The sequence below is a fragment of the Scyliorhinus canicula genome, chromosome 6 (assembly GCF_902713615.1).
Source record: "Scyliorhinus canicula chromosome 6, sScyCan1.1, whole genome shotgun sequence".
NCBI lineage: Eukaryota > Metazoa > Chordata > Chondrichthyes > Carcharhiniformes > Scyliorhinidae > Scyliorhinus > Scyliorhinus canicula.
The window spans coordinates 182,058,725-182,077,251 of record NC_052151.1 but is presented as its reverse complement, the minus strand read 5'-3'; the positions used below and the strand labels follow the sequence as shown (position 1 = coordinate 182,077,251).

Here is an 18,527-nt window from a genome sequence, read left to right as displayed (position 1 = left end):
AATTGGCGAAGGTACCAGCGGGTAGGCTGGAGGTGTGCCTCCCGAAGGTGGTAGGTGAAGATCAGACGGGGTTTGTGAGAGGGAGGCAGCTTTTTTCGAACATTAGGAGGGTTTTGAATGTGGTTATGGCACCGGCAGAGGGGGAAGGAAACAGAGGTGGTTGTAGCACTGGACGCTGAGAAGGCCTTTGACTGGGTAGAATGGGGGTACTTGATGGCAGTTCTGGAGCGGTTTGGACCCAGATATGTGAACTGGGTAAAGCTATTATACAAGGAGCCGAAGGCGAGTGTCCGCACAAACAATATCAGCTCAGAATACTTTTCTCTCCACCGTGAGACGAGGCAGGGATGTCCTATGTCCCCCCTGCTGTTTGCACTCGCAATTGAGCCATTGGCCATCGCATTAAGAAGTTTGGGGCGTATGGAAAGGAATAGTACGGGGGGGATAGAGATAGGGTGTCATTATGTGCCGATGACTTGCTGATATACGTGTTGGAACTGAGTGTGTCAATAGGAGGAATACTGGAGCTGCTTCGGGTGTTTGGGTCTTTCTCAGGGTACATATTAAATCTAGACAAGAGTGAATAATTTGTGGTGTCTCAGCCGGGGGTGGGGGGGCTGCCATTCTGTAGGGCAGGGACTCACTTTAGGTACCTGGGGTGCAGATTGCCCGGGAGTGGGGGGGGGGGGGGGGGGGGGGGGGGCTCCGCCGGTACATTTCTAGTTTGGTGGGGAGAGTGAAAGCTGATCTGGCAAGGTGGGATGGTCTCCCTGTCACTGGCGTGCCGGGTACAGGCGGTTAAAATGAATGTGCTGCCGCGATTTCTGTTTATTTTTCAATGCCTGCTGATTTTCCAGCCAAAGGCATTTTTTCAGAGAGATTGAAGGAAGGATTATCTCGTTCATATGGGGAGGGAAGGTGGCCAGAGTTAGAAAGGTGCTGCTACAGAGGGGAAGGCAGGCAGGGGGTTTGGGTCTCCCGAACCTGATGTACTACTACTGGGCGGCGAATGTGGAGAAGGTGCGGAGCTGGGTCAGAGGGATTGATTCCCAGTGGGTCAGAATGGAGGAGAGTTTGTGCAGGGGGTCGAGATTGAAAGCACTAGCAACAGCGCTGCTCCCGATGGCCCCGGGGAAATACTCAGGGAGTCCGGTAATAATAACTTCATTGAGAATTTGGAGGCAGTTTCGCCAACACTTCGGGTTGGGGACAGGGTCAAGGGAAATGCCGATTCGGGAGAACCACAGATTTGAGCCAGGGAGGTGGGATGGAAATTTTCAGAGATGGGAGGAGAAAGGAATTAGGATGCTAAAAGATTTATTTCTTGTGGGTCGTTTTGCGGGATTGAAGGAAATGGGAGTGAAGTATGGGCTGGAGCAGGGAGAAGTGTTTAGATACATGCAGATTTGGGATTTTGCCAGAAAGGAGATGCAGAGATTCCCAGCAGAGCCGGCTTCCATATTGCTAGAGGAGGTGCTAACGACAGAGGGACTGGAGAAGGGGGTAGTATCGGTGGTTTCCGGGGCTATTTTGGAGGAGGAGAAGGCACCACTGGAAGGGATCAAAGCAAAGTGGGAGGAAGAGTTGGGAGAGGGTATTGAGGAGGGGTTCTGGTGTGAGGTGCCCCGGAGAGTGAACGCCTCCACCTCGTACACGAGGTTGGGGCTGATACAGCTGAAGGTGGTGTATAGAGCGCACCTCATGAGGGCGAGGATGAGCCGGCTCTTTGAGGGGGTAGAAGGTGTGTGTGAGCGTTGCAGGGGAGGCCCCGCAAACCACGTTCATATGTTTTGGTCCTGTCCAAAGCTGGAGGATTACTGGAAGGAGTTGTTTAGGGTAATCTCTAAAGTGGTGCACGTGAAACTGGACCCGGGCCCTTGGGAGGCCATATTCGGGGTGTCGGACCAGCCGGGATTGGAAACGGGTGCGGAGACAGATATTGTAGCCTTCGCCTCGTTGATCGCCCAAAGGCGGATCCTGTTAGGGTGGAGAGCAGCCTCTCCACCCTGTGCCCTGGCGTGGCGGGGGGACAAATTTGAAAAGGTCAAATTTGAACTGAGGGGAAGGATGGAGGGGTTCTACAATTTTGGATCACATCAAACATTAGGGGGAGGGGGGGGCTGCGAGGGTTGGGGGGAGGGGGACTGTATATGTTAATAGTGACAATGGGTGATTCCTTTTTTTTAAAAAAAACTTTTTATTGGCTTTTCTCATATTTAGAAACAGTTGTTACTTATATACATTACATGTTTCATGCCCGCGCTAATTTGCTTTATTTTACAGAGAGGTTTATTTTGTCCTTCATTTGACTGTGCGTACATTTGCTGCCCTCTGGATCGGTCTATGATATCCTCTCCTTCCTCTCCGCCCCCACTTTGGTTTGAGCACCCTTTCTCTTCTCTTGTGGTTTCCCCATCCCGCCTCCATCTCTTGTGGTTCCCCATCCCGCCTCCATCTTTTGAAGGTGGAATCCTGCATGGCTGGGGGGAATCTGTGATTGCCATATATGGGGGCCATGGGGGACATTTTGGTTATCCCGGTGTTGTCTCAGCTGGGTCCGTGTTCTCAGTGTGGCTGCTACCACTGGGCTTGTTGTGTCTCTTGTTGAGGAGGGTGGGAGCTGCTGTGGCCAGGGCCCAGAGGGTTGTTCCTTTACAGGATACCTCCTCCATTTGTACCCAATCTGTGTCGGGTTCTTGCACCCATCCCCTCACTTTTTCTGCCGTTGCTGCCCAGTGGTAGTATTGTAGGTTCGGCAGAGCCAGACCCCCTCTGACTTTCCCTCTTTGCAGTGTCAGTTTAGGAATTCTCGGGTTCTTCCCCCCCCCAACACACACACACACACACACACACAAACACCATGATTAGCCTGTCTATGTTTTGGAAAAATGCCTTGGGGATGAAGATCAGGATGGATCTAAACAGGAAGAGGAACCTTGGCAGTACGTTCATCTTGATCGTCTGCACTCTCCCCGCCAGGGAGAGTGGGAGTGAGCCCCGCCTTTGAAGGTCCCTTCTTACTTCCTCCACCAGGCTGGTCAGGTTCCACTTGGGGATCTGTGTCCAGTCTCTGACTACAGTAGTCCCCCGTTATACCGCGCTCCGCAATACCGCGGTTCGCGATATACCGCGGGGGGGCTTATGGACCCCAACTGTCAGTTGTGTCAATTTCAGCGGCCGGCTCACTTTGATCCGGAGAGGGAAGCTGCTCTCTCACTGAAGCAATCAGCCGGCCACTGAAATTGACACTGCCCACTGCTCTCTCCCTCCAATCCAACTTTGAAGTTTTAATGTTTCTGATTGGAGGGAGAGAGCAGCGGGCAGTGTCAATTTCAGCGGCCAGCTGATTGCTTCAGTGAGAGCAGCTTCCCTCTCCGGATCAAAGTGAGCCGGCCGCTGAAATTGACACTGTTTTAATTGGATCCACGATGGGGGTTTTAAATTTATTTAAAAATCTATGCTAGTGCTTCCCATTGTGAGTCTACGGGGGTCTGACCTCTCCCCCCGCCCCCCGTAGACTCACAATGGGAAGCGCTAGCATAGATTTTTAAATAAATTTAAAACACCCATCATGGATATCCGCGGCTCGGATACAACGCGGGTGGCTGTCTTGGACCCCAACACCCGCGTTATAAAGGGGGACTACTGTATCTGGATCCCCAGTTAGCGGAATCTGTTCTGGGCCGTTTTGAATGGGAGCCCCTCTAGCTCTCTTCATCCCCTGTTTGGGTTCACTGGGAATGCCTCGCTTTTGCCCATGGTTAGGTTTGTAGCCTGAGAAGGTTCCAAACTCTTTCAGTATTTACAGTATTGCCTTCAGTCACTCCTATGGCTTCGAGACATAGAGGAGCAGGTTATCTACATAGAGTGAGACTCTGTGCTCTCTGTCTCCTCTCCGGTTTCCCTCCCAGCTTTTCATGTACCGCAGGACTATCGCCAGGGGTTCGATCGCTAGCGCGAACAAGAGTGGGAACAGGGGGCAGCCCTGTCATGTTCCTCTCTGTAGCTGGAAGTATTTAGAGCTGTTGGTGTTAGTTCGGACGCTCGCTTTGGGAGCATTGTGCAGGAGCCTCACCCAGGTGGTGAATCCCGCTCCGAGCCCAAATCGTTCCAGTACCTCGAGGAGGGAGCTCCATTCGACCCGAAGTCGAAGGCCTTTTCTGCGTCCAGGGAGACAATCACCTCTGGTGTTCTGGGGGGGGGGGGGGGGGGGGGGGTGGGGGGCGGTAATTATCACATTCAGCAGCCCCCTGATGTTGACTATGGGTGATTCCTGATTCCTTTTTGTTATTTGTTTATGTTAACATGTGGGCCAATGTCTGGGGTTGGGTCGGCGGATGGGATCGTTGTTATTGATATGGGGATTGACATTACATTCATTACTGATTATTGTTAATTGTTGTGTGTACATTTGGGAGAAAATATGAAAATGGAGAATAAGAAATATTTAAAAAAAATAAATGCCACCAGTTGGCACGGGGTCCTGGAGTTTGGGTTTGAAGAGTCGAACCTACCCTGGCGCCTGTGTCTCAGAATCAGCTGGGACCACAGGCCCGGTCAGGGTCTGGCCACTTGTCACTGACCCTCCGAGGAAGGGAGGAACAGGAGACCTCTCAGCCCCTCCAACCCGTTCAGCTGCCATTCAGTTCGATCTGCATCTTAACTCTGTGTACCCTCCTCGGTTCCAAAACTCTTTATACCCAACTAAAACCTATCAACCACAGTTCTGAAATTTTCAATTGACTCCCCCCCCTCAAGCAGCTGGCGTGCGAGTTCTAGATTTCCGCCACTTGAAGAAGTGTTTCCTGATTATCCCTGAATAGCCTGGCTCACATTTTAATGCCAAGCCTCAATTGTACTCGACACTCCCCCAGAGGAAATACTTTATTTACCCTGTCACCTCCGTTATATCATCTTAAATGCCTCAGTTAGACAATTTGTTTATCTTCTACACCTAAGGGAATTGTAATGATTGTGTAGGAGTTCAGCTATATTGTATGATAAGTATTTGGTAAAGTAAGGGTTAAAAGCCTGGCTTAGAGCGTGTTTAACTGCTGAAGGCATGTTTCAAAAATAATCTTGGTTTGAAAGACAACAAAGCTTTTAGGAGCCAGAAGTTCAATTAACCATCATACAAAGTTTTGGCTCATACAATTTTGTTTTGATGAAGTGGATTCCTGGGGAGTTAATTAGTTATCAGCTTGGTGAGATGATGTAATTGCTGGATGGAGCAGAGACATCAGGCTTTTTGAGAAAGCATTTTCAGATCAGTTCTGGTGTGGCTGAAGCTGTGTCTAGAAGTGAGGCAATTCTGCTCTCACTGTAAATTAGTTAAAAGGGATTAACAGTATTTAAAGCAATGCAGACTTGTCTGAGGACATGGGAGAGCTGAAACAAACCAGTTGAAACAGCTTTTAAAGACATACAGCCAGAATTTCTGATAGGAGTCAGATCTTTTCTGTAAAGTAATGTCAATAGATCTCTTTCTCAAAGAATATCTCCGTAAATAAATATTCCTCTGTGCCATTGGTGGATTGTGAGATGAGATTATTTATTTTCTTGTTGTTTAAGTGGGAACAAAGATAGCAATTTAGGGTATTGTATTCACTGTATTGAGGAGTATTGTTTAAGGGGTAATTGTAAACTATTTCCAGGTGTGATAAAGATATTTTAATCCTGTGTTAGTAATGAAGTTTGTTTTAATACCATATCCCTATTTCTCCGTGCAATCACCCCTCTCCTCACAGTATGACAAAATTAAGATAAAATATTGGGGTTACATAGAACATACAGTGCAGAAGGAGGCCATTTGGCTCATCGAGTCTATACCGACCCACCTAGGCCCACACTTCCACCCTATCCCCGTAACCTAATAACCCCAACTAACTATTTTGGACACTAAGGGCAATTTATCATGGCTAATCCACCTAACCTGCACTTCTTTCGACTGTGGGAGGAAACCGGAGCACCCGGAGGAAACCCACACAGACACGGGGAGAACGTGCAGACTCCGCACAGACAGTGACCCAGTGGGGAATCAAACCTGGGATCCTGGTGCTGTGAAGCCACAGTGCTATCCACTTGTGCTACCGTGCTGCCCAGTATCCAGCCACTGCTGGATCATAATAGAACGCAAGCTTTGTCTCAATAAACTGGTCTCAAATCTTAACCCTTGTCACCGTGGTATCATTCTGGTGAACCTGTGCTGACCCTCTTCAAGGTCAATATATCCTTCCTGAGGCGCAGTGACCAGAAGTGATCGCAGTTCCTCCAGCTAGAGTCTAACCAGAGCTCTGTACAACTGTGACAAACATCCAGCTCCTAGTATCCCAGCCCTCTGAGGGAAAGACCAGCATTCCATCAGCTTTAACGGGTTTTTGTCCGACCTCTCCACTAGATTTTAGTGATTTATTCTTGTCATTGGGCTGCTGAATCTCTCTGTTCCTCCACATCTCCGGGTTTCTCACCAACTCGACGGCACTCATCAATCTTTCTCAGATCCAAAATACAAGGCCTCACTCTTCCCCACCTTCAATTTTGCCCTTAAGCCGATGTTCCCGATCAACTCATCAAAAGCCATCACGATTTTGAACACCTCTGTCAAATCTCCCTCTAAACTTCCCTTCGGAATTTTGGATGAATCGTCGTTTATGGTGGAGAGAAAGTCAGAGGTCGGCCAGGAGAGCAATCTCCAGCTTAGAGGCGGTTTGCTCTTTTTGCCCCTCGTGCTGCCCTGTCCAAGAAAAGAAGCAAAGAGAGACATTCTTACCGGCATTTACAGGAACACTGAGGACCACTCCCACTGATATCAGAGTCGGGGAAGTGACCGCAATCCCAAAATTCATCAGGATGTTAAAGGCTGAAACAATAGACGCAGGAAATCACGGATTAGAAAATGAAAGACTTGCATGTAGCACCTTTCAGGGTTCCAAAGCATGTCACGGTCAATGAGGCACTTTTTGAAGCATAGTCACTGTTGTAATTACGCACAGCAAGATCCCAAAAGCAGCAATGACGGGTGGCCAGCTCATCTGCTTTTTTGTGATGTCGACTGAGGAATAACCACTGACCAGGAGGAGGGGACATCTCCCTTGTTCCTCTTTAAATATTGCCAAGAAATATTTACATCTACCGAGAGAGCAGCCGGGGCCTCCGTTTAATGCCTTACTCAAAAGAAGGCACCTCTGACAGTGCAGCGCTCCCTCGGTACTACACTGGAGTGTCAGCCTGGATAGTGTACTCCAGTGTCTGGTGAAGAACTTGGGCCCTCCACCTTCTGCCTCAGAGGTAACCAATTGACCAAGAAATCATTTAAAAACCCACCCCTATGATTATAACAACCCCTCCCCCCCTCCCTCCCTCCCTCTCCAACCTCACTCTCAACCCCTCAAAATTTGCAGAGGGTTTCAATGAGAAGTTAATTCACAGACTCGGTAATGATGGCAGAGAGAATGTAAGATTGGGGGGAGGGGTAGACATTGTTCACTTCTCAGAAACCCCTCACGACTTACACAGCAAGAGAATCGCCATCCCGCACAGTTTCTCCCAGGGAATGTGGCTGAATGGGGTCCAGTGCTCGACACCGGTGAAGTAAAGTGCCAACGGAACACACGTGATGAACGTGACGTTGAAGAGTCCCAGCACGGATAAAAATAAGGCTGCTTCGCCATACTTGGCACTACCCAGGAGCATCTTGAACAAGACCTGAAAGGAAGATGTTGCATTTAGTGTCTTTCATGACTTCCGGGCATCCCAAACTGCTTTGCAGAACTTTTGAAGTGTAGTCACACTGATGTAATGGTGAAAAGATGCCAGCAAATCTGTGCACAGCAAGCTCCCAAAAAACGCAATCTTATTAGGACCAGAACATCTGCTTTTAGGTGTTGGCTCAGGAATAAATATTGGTCAGGACAGTTCAGAGAACTCAGAACGCACAGGAACAGGAATTAGCCTGTTCTGCTATTCAATGTGACCACGAGTCATCTACAACCTAACTCCATCCATTGGCCCTCATTCCCCTCATATCCTTTAATGCCTTTAAATAACAAAAATACGCCATATTCAGATTTTAAATACGTAAGAATTCTGGCACCAACCGCCAGTTGCGGAAGAGAGGTTTAATGCCTTTGATCACCCCTTTAGGTGTGTTGGAATGTTTCCTAATCTCACGTCTGAAAGGCCTGCCTCTCATTTTTAGCCTGTGTCCCCTAATCCGAGATTCCCCAACCAGTTCAAACACTGTTGCTCAATCTATCCTGTCTGCTGTCTTAAAAAGTCATGTGACTCAGCCAATGTTGTCCACCTCATACGCCGCAGGAAAGGATGTCCCGAAGCGTGGTACATTGGCGAGACCATGCAGACACTGCGACAACGAATGAATGGACATCGTGCGACAATCACCAGGCAGGAATGTTCCCTTCCAGTCGGGGAACACTTCAGCAGTCAAGGGCATTCAGCCTCTGATCTCCGGGTAAGCGTTCTCCAAGGCGGCCTTCAGGACGCGCGACAACGCAGAATCGCCGAGCCGAAACTTATAGCCAAGTTTCGCACATGAGTGCGGCCTCAACCGGGATCTTGGATTCATGTCGCATTACATTCACCCCCCACCATCTGGCCTGAGCTTACGAAATCCTACCAACTGCCCTGGTTTGAGACAATTCACACCTCTTTAACCTGGGGTTACCCCTATCTCTGGATCTGTAAAGACTGAATTACCTGCAAATGCTCGCATTCTAAGCATTGTCTGACATCTTTGAATTTGTCTATATATATGTTTCTGGAACATACCTCTTCATACACCTGAGGAAGGTGCAGTTCTCCGAAAGCTAGTGTTTGAAACAAACATGTTGGACTTTAACCTGGTGTTGTAAGACTTCTTACTGTACTTAAAAACTTTGATCGCATTACCGCGATACCTGTTAAATTGCAGGGAATATAACACCGGTTTGTTAAATCTGTAACCTTTGAAGTCCAGGTAAATCTACGTTACACTCTCTCCAAGATCAACTTAGCTGTCGATGGTGCGGTATCGGGAATTAATCGCAGTATTCCAGGAGTCGACTACTCATGGCTTTATACAGCTTAACCAAGACTTCTACCCCATTGTGCTCTAGTCCTTCGAATGTAAAGGCCATTTGCTTTTTGATTCCTAGATTTCCAAGTCTCTTTAAACCTTCACAGTCTCTAGTTTCTCGCTATTTAGAATGTCTCCTGTTCTATCCTTTCTTGGTTCAAAGTGAATGGCCTCACATTTGTAATGTTATGTTTCCATCGACACTATAACAATGCTGCCTACCTTTCAGCTTTCAGCAAGTTTGAACACAAAGCTTCTCAATCCCATTCTCTCAGTTATTAATGAATACAGTGGGGAAGAGAATTCTAAAGACACCCCCTCAATTCCCAGCTGCTACAGCTTTCAAACTGCGAGGTCTCGGATTCGACCTCTACCTCAGAGAGACCACCCCCATCCTTATCCAGTCGGGAAGCCCACCCTCGAGCCAATAATTGACCACCTCAGGTAAAAACACAATCAACAATTGTTTCCCAAACGTGTAGGTTCCTGACCCACATTTCAGTCTGATAGCAGGGATCAAAATACACCAGAGAAAATCTTCCCAGACGTTCGACTAACTGGTCTATAATTCACTAGTTTCCCTCTCTCACTTTTCTTAATTAACAGAGTGACATGACATGGGACAGTCTGTGTGGAGTTTGCACGTTCTCCCCGTGTGTGCGTGGGTTCCCTCCGGGTGCTCTGGTTTCCTCCCACATTCCAAAGGTGCGCAGATTAGGTGGATTGGCCATGCTAAATTGCCCCTCAATGTGCAAAGATGTGCAGGATAGGTGGGTCTATGGGGATAAGGCAGGGGAGTCGACCGAGGTAGGATGCTCTTTCAGAGGGTCGGTACAGACTCAATGGGCCAAATGGCCTCCTAATGCACTATAGGGATTCTACGGATTCAATGAATGCTGAACTTTGCAAGACATTTATGTTTTGAAATGTTCCTTTAAATTCAAAGTGAGATCAAGATGACATCTGGGAGATGAAGTAAAAGTGGGCTTGACAATGTTGTCATTAGACTGAAGTGAAGTGATCATGTGGCCCAGGTCAGTATGGAATTGAGAGTTAGCTAAAGTGAAAGTATAATCGACAAGGAACGGAGAGTCGAGTTACAGTTTGGGTTATGGGTAGAAAACAATGTCGTTCTCACAGAAACACTTGGGGCAGAAGAAGTAAGTTTCTCTCAGGAAGTGTTCTTTCATGTCAGCAGAAAGTTGGATGAGGAAAAGAAGCAAATTTCTCTGTGAAGAAGGCAGATTACCAAAGCCGACCAGAAAGTTTAAAGGGATTTAATAAGGGGTTTGGATGAAGGAGTCTCTGGGAATTCATGCTGTCAGGTCTGAGATGACAGGAGAACGAGGGGGTCTGTCGAAGCCTTCCTTAATATCTTGAAAACTCGGACAAAGTGGAATGATTGTCGGAGGCCTTTGGAAAATATGAGCGGATGTAGTGAAGAACGGGGAAACTGCTGGAGAGCTGGGAGAATTTTTTGGGACAGCTCTTGATGCTACATGTGTGAGAGTGGAGTTTGTGGCACCCGTTTAAAGCAAAATGTACCTTTTTTGTTTAGTGTTGATATTGATGCAAAGTAAGTTTTCAACAATGTCAGCCATTGCTTTATGTTCATTGAGGAGTATCACAGCCAGCAATTCTCAAAGGGCCCCCACATTGTTTGTCTTGCCTAACATAATTGTAAAATGCTGTTTCGTGTTAATTTTGATATACTTTGCAAGTTTCTTGCAAACTCCCTCTTTCTGGCTTTTATTATCAGCTTTGTCATCCTTTGCTGTTCTTTGTATTTTTTCCCATTTAACAGAATCTGTGTCTTTTTTTGTATTTTTCTATGGTTTTCTGCTTTTCATTTTATGTTCTCTTATCTCTTTAATTGCCAATGGCTATGTCTGTTTGCTAAGTAGAGCTCTTGCTCCCTCCACGGAACAAACTGGGACTACACCATGTTAAGCAGTGCTACCCACTGCCCCCCCCCCCCCCCCCCCCCCTCGGTCCAACAAAATGTCTGTGTTTTCTACATTTATGTTCTTGTATTTACCCATTAATAGATTTGTCCAGTTTGCTGTGGGCGATCTCAATCTCTTCCCATTGAAGTTGAGAATCTTAGGGTGGCATTTGATGGGAGGGGCAGGTGAGTGGGGGTGGGGTGGGTTGGGGGGAAGGGGGGTTCTTGCCCACCATTGGGAAAGCTCCGCTGCATAACTGGGCAGTAGCAGGTTTTCCCTGTAATCAAGAACCCCCATGGGCAGAGGTTCCACTCACTAAGGGTTGCCAACCATTCTGAGGCCAATGATTCATCATTGCTCAGCAATGCCACTGGGGGGTAGTGGCTCCTGCTGATACTTCACCCACCTGAGGCCGAGGAGTGTCATAGAGCCAGGCAGATGATGGAACAAAGCATTCGAAACAAAACAGATGAACTGAGAGTGCCCACTGGCATGGCTGCAGGAGAACATGGATTGGGGCCAGAATTTTGAAGGGTACAGGATTTTTAGGAAGGACAGGAAGCACGGAAAAGATGGGGGGGATGGATTGTATCAGCACAATAGTGTGGGCTGACCCATGTTCAGGAAACCAGAACTTGGAAACAGTTTGGGTAGAGATAAAAAATGGTAAAGGCAAGAAGTCACTTGTGTGAGTTGTGTACAGGCTCCCTAACAGTAACCACATTGTATGGTGGAGAGTAAGGAAGAAATTATTTGTGTTTGGCAGAACGACAGGGCGATAATCATAGAACATAGAAGAACATAGAACAGTACAGCACAGAACAGGCCCTTCGGCCCTCGATGTTGTGCCGAGCCATGATCACCCTACTCAAACCCACGTATCCACCCTATACCCGTAACCCAACAACCCCCCCTCCCCTTAACCTTACTTTTTAGGACACTATGGGCAATTTAGCATGGCCAATCCACCTAACCCGCACATCTTTGGACTAATCATGGGAGATTCTAATCTCATGTAGACTGGAAGAGTCAGATGGGCAAAGGTGGCCTCGATGAGGTGTTCATAGAGTGTTTTTGGGGCAGGTTGTTAGAACAGTCCATTGTGAGCCAACCAGAGAGCAGGCTATACGAGACCTGGTATTGTGCAGCAAGGTGGAGTAATTAACAATCTCATAGTGAAGATGCCCTTCGGTAGCAGCAGCCATAACATGATTGAATTTTACATTCAGTTTGAGGGTGAGAGGAGTGCCACATAGGCATCTTGGCAGTGCCAGAGGGAAAGCCGGGGTGCCACCCTGCCTTGTCCCCGACCGCCCATGGATCTCCAATGGCCTGGGAAAACCCCCAGGTGCTGTTACACCTGGTCCATGTTTGTGTGGACCTGTGCTAAACGGCACCCGGGCGAGATCTCACTGGGGAGTCTCTTAGTTCCCGGGAGCCGGGAGAATCAAGCGCAGACATATTTAAATGAGCCATCTTGCCCAGCGAGGGAGCAATCCAGATCGCGACGTCCCGCGAGGTTCAGTTAAATCTTGCTAGATGTCTCAAGTGTCGTGAATGACGAGGCCGGTTAATCGCGCCCTCTGTCTTTTTCTGTACTCATGTATTCGGAGCCTTTTTTTGTTCCTTGCTTATGGCGATGTATTATTTTGTAATTATGTTGCATTATTCTCCAAAATGTAAAACCTTAGTAAATATACTTTTTAAAGAAAAAGCATACAATTGCGCAAAGACGGATGGATGGTCAGAAGATTGGACAGAATATAAAGAACAGCAAAGGATGACTAAAAGATCGATAAGGAGGGAGAAATTAGAGTATGAGAGAAAGCTAGCCAGAAATATAAAAACAGATGGTAAGAGTTTCTATAAATATCCAAAAGAAAGAATCCTGCTAACAAGTGAATGTTGGTCCTATAGAAAGTGAGGCTGGAGAATTTATCATGGAAAAAAACAAAGCGATGGAAGATGAATAAACAGGTATTTTGCATTAGCCTTCACTAAAAAGGATACATCCCAGAAATAGCTGTAAATCAGGAAATGGATGGGAGTGAGGAACCCTGGAAAATTACAATTATCAGAGAAGTAGGACTGTGATTTGTTGGATCTACAGGCTGGCAAAGCCCCAGGCCTCGATGGACATCATAGAAACATAGAAAATAGGAGCAGGAGGAGGCCATTTGGCCTTTTGAGCCTACCCCACCGTTTATTATGATCATGGCTGATCATCCAACTCAATAGCCTGAGCCCTCCTTCCCCCATCCCCTTTGCCCAATTGCTATATCTAACTGCGTCATGATCCAGGCTGATGGCCTCATTGTAGCACTGAGGGAATGTTCTATGTTCTACTTGCCAGTACTCCCCTGCTCGTCTTCAAAGTACTGCCCATGGGATCCTACCCATCCACCCACGAGTCCAAGCAAGGCCTTGGTTTAACACCTTAACCAAAATGCGACACACCTGACAGTGCAGCATTCCCTCAGTGCTGCAATGAGGCCATCAGCCTGGATCATGAACTTAAGTCCACGGAGTGGGTCTTGAAGCTTTGATCTTCATGCTCAAAGGGAACAGAAGGGTCCGCTGGGTCGCAGAACTTCATACGTTCGAACATAGAACATACAGTGCTGAAGGAGGCCATTCGGCCCATCGAGTCTGCACCGACCCTCTTAAGCCCTCACTTCCACCCTATCCCTGGAACCCAATAACCCCTCCTAACCTTTCTGGACACTAAGGGCAATTTAGCATGGCCAATCCACCTAAAGTGCACGTCTTTGGACTGTGGGAGGAAACCGGAGCACCCGGAGGAAATGCACGCAGACACGGGGAGAACGTGCAGACTCCACACAGGCAGTGACCCAGCGGGGAATCGAACCTGGGACCTTGGCATTGTGAAGCCACAGTGCGAGCGCTGTGCTACCGTGCTGCCCTCAGTATGCTGAGGTTAGACTGTGGTTTGTACTGTACGCAGTCTTGGTATCAATCAGTACCTGATTAATCGGCTAGAACCCCAAGCTATGTGTGGAAGGATTCAAACATACTGACACGGTTCAAAACGTACCCCCTACCCCCTAACCAAACCAGATTTTCCACTCCTCCCCAGAACACAAAGCTGCACCATATTCTTGCCTTCAGATCCCTGGCAGGCTGGTTGTGTTTCTGCTGATGATCATTACCTTGTAAAGTGCTGACAATGAGGCTGAGGCGACCACCAGAGTGATCCCGATAACAGAATGACTGTGAAAACCATCTGAATAGGTTATCATCACTATGCCAGCCATGGCAAAGATGGCGGCCACTATCTGGTGTAAAGAGAAAAACAGGCTGGTTTAACCACACAGCACTAAAACACGTAGCATGCAAAGCACAGGAACAGGCATTTTATCCAACTGCTCCCGACCCAGTGTTTATGCTCTCTTTATCTCACCCTGTCAGCAGATCCTTTTAGTCCTTTCTCGCTCCAGTCATTATCTAGCTTCTTCCACTGAAATATCTCTGAGATTTAACGTAACTCCCAGTGGGATTGAGTTCCACATTCTCACCACGCTCCATGTAAAGACATTTCTCCTGAATTCCCTGTTGGATTTATCAGTGACTGTCTCAAATATTATGTCCAAATCTTAACGGTGGCTGTTTTGGCTCCTCTACAAACCAAAATATCTTCTCTACAGTTACCGAATCAAATATTAAAGATCGCAATCAACTGACCTCAAGATTAGATGGTATCAAATTGGACAGAATTTTTCAATTGTCATTATAGTGAAGGGGCTGTGACACCTGTTGTTATAGTGAAGGGACTGTTACACCTGTCATTATAGTGAAGGGGCTGTGACACCTGTTGTTATAGTGAAGGGACTGTTACACCTGTCGTTATAGTGAAGGGACTGTTACACCTGTCGTTATAGTGAAGGGACTGTTACACCTGTCGTTATAGTGAAGGGACTGTTACACCTGTCGTTATAGTGAAGGGAGTGTTACACCTGTCGTTATAGTGAAGGGACTGTGACACCTGTCGTTATAGTGAAGGGACTGTTACACCTGTCGTTATAGTGAAGGGACTGTGACACCTGTCGTTATAGTGAAGGGAGTGTTACACCTGTCGTGATAGTGAAGGGAGTGTTACACCTGTCGTTACAGTGAAGGGAGTGTTACACCTGTCGTTATAGTGAAGGGACTGTTACACCTGTCATTATAGTGAAGGGACTGTGACACCTGTCGTTATAGTGAAGGGACTGTTACACCTGTCGTTATAGTGAAGGGACTGTTACACCTGTCATTATAGTGAAGGGACTGTTACACGTGTCGTTATAGTGAAGGGACTGTTACACCTGTCGTTATAGTGAAGGGACTGTTACACCTGTCATTATAGTGAAGGGACTGTTACACCTGTCGTTATAGTGAAGGGAGTGTTACACCTGTCGTTATAGTGAAGGGAGTGTTACACCTGTCATTATAGTGAAGGGACTGTTACACCTGTCGTTATAGTGAAGGGGCTGTTACACCTGTCGTTATAGTGAAGGGACTGTTACACCTGTCGTTATAGTGAAGGGAGTGTTACACCTGTCGTTATAGTGAAGGGACTGTTACACCTGTCGTTATAGTGAAGGGTCTGTTACACCTGTCATTATAGTGAAGGGAGTGTTACACCTGTCATTATAGTGAAGGGTCTGTTACACCTGTCGTTATAGTGAAGGGAGTGTTACACCTGTCGTTATAGTGAAGGGACTGTTACACCTGTCGTTATAGTGAAGGGAGTGTTACACCTGTCGTTATAGTGAAGGGTCTGTTACACCTGTCGTTATAGTGAAGGGAGTGTAACACCTGTCGTTATAGTGAAGGGTCTGTGACACCTGTCGTTATAGTGAAGGGTCTGTTACACCTGTCATTATAGTGAAGGGAGTGTTACACCTGTCGTTATAGTGAAGGGACTGTTACACCTGTCGTTATAGTGAAGGGTCTGTTACACCTGTCATTATAGTGAAGGGACTGTTACACCTGTCGTTATAGTGAAGGGACTGTTACACCTGTCGTTATAGTGAAGGGACTGTTACACCTGTCGTTATAGTGAAGGGATTGTGACACCTGTCGTTATAGTGAAGGGAGTGTTACACCTGTCGTTATAGTGAAGGGAGTGTTACACCTGTCGTTATAGTGAAGGGTCTGTTACACCTGTCATTATAGTGAAGGGAGTGTTACACCTGTCGTTATAGTGAAGGGAGTGTTACACCTGTCGTTATAGTGAAGGGACTGTTACACCTGTCGTTATAGTGAAGGGAGTGTTACACCTGTCGTTATAGTGAAGGGAGTGTTACACCTGTCATTATAGTGAAGGGACTGTTACACCTGTCGTTATAGTGAAGGGAGTGTTACACCTGTCGTTATAGTGAAGGGAGTGTTACACCTGTCGTTATAGTGAAGGGAGTGTTACACCTGTCATTATAGTGAAGGGACTGTTACACCTGTCGTTATAGTGAAGGGAGTGTTACACCTGTTGTTATAGTGAAGGGAGTGTTACACCTGTCGTTATAGTGAAGGGAGTGTTACACCTGTCATTATAGTGAAGGGACTGTTACACCTGTCGTTATAATGAAGGGAGTGTTACACCTGTCGTTATAGTGAAGGGAGTGTTACACCTGTCGTTACAGTGAAGGGACTGTGACACCTGTCGTTATAGTGAAGGGACTGTTACACCTGTCGTTATAGTGAAGGGACTGTTACACCTGTCGTTATAGTGAAGGGAGTGTTACACCTGTCGTTATAGTGAAGGGACTGTTACACCTGTCGTTATAGTGAAGGGAGTGTTACACCTGTCGTTATAGTGAAGGGACTGTTACACCTGTCGCTATAGTGAAGGGACTGTGACACCTGTCGCAATAGTGAAGGGAGTGTTACACCTGTCGTTATAGTGAAGGCAGTGTTACACCTGTCGTTATAGTGAAGGGACTGTTACACCTGTCGTTATAGTGAAGGGACTGTGACACCTGTCGCTATAGTGAAGGGAGTGTTACACCTGTCGTTATAGTGAAGGGACTGTTACACCTGTCGTTATAGTGAAGGGACTGTGACACCTGTCGTTATAGTGAAGGGACTGTTACACCTGTCGTTATAGTGAAGGGACTGTGACACCTGTCGCTATAGTGAAGGGAGTGTTACACCTGTCGTTATAGTGAAGGGAGTGTTACACCTGTCGTTATAGTGAAGGGAGTGTTACACCTGTCGCTATAGTGAAGGGACTGTTACACCTGTCGTTATAGTGAAGGGAGTGTTACACCTGTCGCTATAGTGAAGGGACTGTTACACCTGTCGTTATAGTGAAGGGAGTGTTACACCTGTCGTTATAGTGAAGGGACTGTTACACCTGTCGTTATAGTGAAGGGACTGTTACACCTGTCGTTATAGTGAAGGGAGTGTTACACCTGTCGTTATAGTGAAGGGAGTGTTACACCTGTCGTTATAGTGAAGGGAGTGTTACACCTGTCGTTATAGTGAAGGGAGTGTTACACCTGTCATTATAGTGAAGGGAGTGTTACACCTGTCATTATAGTGAAGGGACTGTGACACCTGTCGTTATAGTGAAGGGAGTGTTACACCTGTCGTTATAGTGAAGGGACTGTTACACCTGTCGTTATAGTGAAGGGACTGTGACACCTGTCGTTATAGTGAAGGGAGTGTTACACCTGTCGCTATAGTGAAGGGAGTGTTACACCTGTCGTTATAGTGAAGGGAGTGTTACACCTGGCGTTATAGTGAAGGGAGTGTTACACCTGTCGTTATAGTGAAGGGTCTGTTACACCTGTCATTATAGTGAAGGGAGTGTTACACCTGTCGTTATAGTGAAGGGAGTGTTACACCTGTCGTTATAGTGAAGGGACTGTTACACCTGTCATTATAGTGAAGGGACTGTTACACCTGTCGTTATAGTGAAGGGAGTGTTACACCTGTCATTATAGTGAAGGGACTGTTACACCTGTCGTTATAGTGAAGGGAGTGTTACACCTGTCGTTATAGTGAAGGGAGTGTTACACCTATCGTTATAGTGAAGGGACTGTTACACCTGTCGTTATAGTGAAGGGACTGTGACACCTGTCGTTATAGTGAAGGGACTGTTACACCTGTCGTTATAGTGAAGGGAGTGTTACACCTGTCGTTATAGTGAAGGGAGTGTTACACCTGTCGTTACAGTGAAGGGACTGTGACACCTGTCGTTATAGTGAAGGGACTGTTACACCTGTCGTTATAGTGAAGGGAGTGTTACACCTGGCGTTATAGTGAAGGGAGTGTTACACCTGTCGTTATAGTGAAGGGTCTGTTACACCTGTCATTATAGTGAAGGGAGTGTTACACCTGTCGTTATAGTGAAGGGAGTGTTACACCTGTCGTTATAGTGAAGGGACTGTTACACCTGTCATTATAGTGAAGGGACTGTTACACCTGTCGTTATAGTGAAGGGAGTGTTACACCTGTCATTATAGTGAAGGGACTGTTACACCTGTCGTTATAGTGAAGGGAGTGTT

At 47.0% G+C, this 18,527-nt stretch overlaps 1 protein-coding gene across 3 annotated transcripts in view; it reads right to left on the bottom strand.

The window, feature by feature from the left end:
• Window positions 1-18,527, bottom strand: part of LOC119967704 (putative thiamine transporter SLC35F3) — a 177,785-nt gene that overhangs the window by 6,577 nt on the left and 152,681 nt on the right. For all 3 annotated transcript variants that reach the window (XM_038800571.1, XM_038800572.1, XM_038800573.1), the window contains 3 exons: window positions 14,190-14,315; window positions 7,512-7,704; window positions 6,770-6,859 (listed from right to left, as the gene is read on the bottom strand). In XM_038800571.1, coding sequence (XP_038656499.1) covers window positions 6,770-6,859; window positions 7,512-7,704; window positions 14,190-14,315 — 409 coding nt within the window. The remainder of the gene's footprint in view (window positions 1-6,769; window positions 6,860-7,511; window positions 7,705-14,189; window positions 14,316-18,527) is intronic.